Source organism: Papilio polytes, unplaced genomic scaffold (genome assembly GCF_000836215.1).
Source record: "Papilio polytes unplaced genomic scaffold, Ppol_1.0 DF823510.1, whole genome shotgun sequence".
Classification (NCBI taxonomy): domain Eukaryota; kingdom Metazoa; phylum Arthropoda; class Insecta; order Lepidoptera; family Papilionidae; genus Papilio; species Papilio polytes.
In genome coordinates this window covers 2632276-2634063 of record NW_013525694.1, presented here as the reverse complement: position 1 = coordinate 2634063, position 1788 = coordinate 2632276, and the positions used below count along the sequence as shown (strand labels likewise).

The 1788-nt window shown below is 41.8% G+C and overlaps 1 protein-coding gene across 1 annotated transcript in view; it reads left to right on the top strand.

Moving 5' to 3' along the window:
• Positions 1–1788, top strand: part of LOC106104541 (equilibrative nucleoside transporter 4) — a 4538-nt gene that overhangs the window by 1890 nt on the left and 860 nt on the right. Inside the window, exons 3-7 of the mRNA XM_013284619.1 lie at positions 115–318; positions 478–716; positions 898–973; positions 1042–1245; positions 1459–1674. Of these exons, the coding sequence (XP_013140073.1) occupies positions 115–318; positions 478–716; positions 898–973; positions 1042–1245; positions 1459–1674 (939 nt within the window). The remainder of the gene's footprint in view (positions 1–114; positions 319–477; positions 717–897; positions 974–1041; positions 1246–1458; positions 1675–1788) is intronic.

Sequence of the window (1788 nt, the reverse complement as noted above, 5' to 3'; positions counted from 1 at the left end):
AAGCGCCACCTGCGATCGGCTACCGCAAGCCCGGTGAATCTGGAAATAGATCCTCAAGGAAAACAGTGGCCATTCAGTCACAAAAAAGAAGTTCAACCTTACAATTCTGTTCAGGTATATTACTATCGCTGGCAACGATGCTCTTTGTAGCAATCTGCAACATCGGATGGGACGGCTTCTCTACCAACGTGTCGTACACAATCAACCTGGTAGCGATTGGTGTGGTGGCGTTTGGCTGCACGGTACAACAGGCCTCGTACTACGGGTTTACAGGCTGCCTACCCCCTAGGTACACGCAAGCTGTGATGGCTGGCGAAAGTAAGTCTTACATTTTTCATAAAAAGCTGTTTATGTCATCAGTTCACTTGAAGTTAAGTATTTGGTACCTATTACTACCTGCGAACACATGACTTTATTGTTTTAATTATTAAGCGCCTGCAGTTATTTAACAGGATAATTAATATTATTTTTCAACAGGCGCTGCTGGTTTTTGGGTATCTATCGACCGGATTGTAACGAAGTACGGATTCAGACAGCCACGACGGAGCACCTTCATGTTCTTTGTATTCTCCATTCTCATTTTGCTGGGCCATTCGATGCTGCATCACGTGATGATGCGGCATCCTCTGGTGCAATACTATCTCAAATTGACCAACGAATCTCGACACAGGCGACGTATTCAGCTGCATTTAAATCCCAATGAAGATGCGACATTGGTAAGAGGCAACTTTGTAACTTTATAAATTCCATTTACAGTTAACATATTTAAATACCTTTACTATACGACCATGTTGTGAAATTCAAACTAATATATAAAACTGTTGTGTATTTAAAACAAAAAGTGTGCTATAGTATTTTATAAAATTTATCAGTATTTATGACACGGTTACATTTCAGATGGAAAGCGAATCAGGGGACGGTGCTTTCGGTGTACTAAAATTGCAAAGTCCTGCTCTCTCTAACACAGGAACTGGTAAGTTTTAATCTCTGATCTTCATAATTATTATATTTGAATACAGAATAAAGGTAACTTTTCCACAGTGGATGGTGAGAATACGTTTAGCTTCGCGAACCCTGTGTACTCTCCGACGGCCACCATTCCTGTGACGTCAGCACCACTTGCGTCGCCACCTCCCAGCGTGTCGGAGGCATCACCTGCGCTGCGCACACCACGACCCTCATATAAGGTCGAAGACGTCGTGGTCGAGTCACCTGAACGACCAACCTCCTGGCGGAGCTTCAAACGTAAGTTGATTTTCAAATGTTTATATATCAGGATCGAAATTGTGGCATACTTAATTTTGTATCTAATTTTAATTATATTGCAACTATGTTCGTTCCTACTCTCCCTAAACACTTCAATTTATGTTGTTAAACGCTTAACCTATTTAAACCAAATTAATAGTGAGTTAGTGTTAAATAACTATGATATAGGTGACAGATATGTTATATTTCTAGGTGGTGTGCTCGCCAGGTGGGCGGTGGCACGCGCCATCTACCCCTACATGGTGTCAATCGGTCTCGTCTACTTCACCACGCTCAGCCTCTACCCCGGCATAGCATCTGAGGTTCCCTCCTGTCGTCTCGGTTCCTGGATGCCTATCATACTCATGTCAGCGTTTAATACCTTCGATTTCATTGGCAAGGTAACGAATAAACTATGTGATACTGAGGGTAGTAGTAGTAAAGTTGCATGTTGCCGAAACATTCACACAAAATGTTTATTATTGTAAAAAGCCTTTGTCCAACATGTCTTAGTAAGACGCTTATAAATCAAAGTACTTTCTG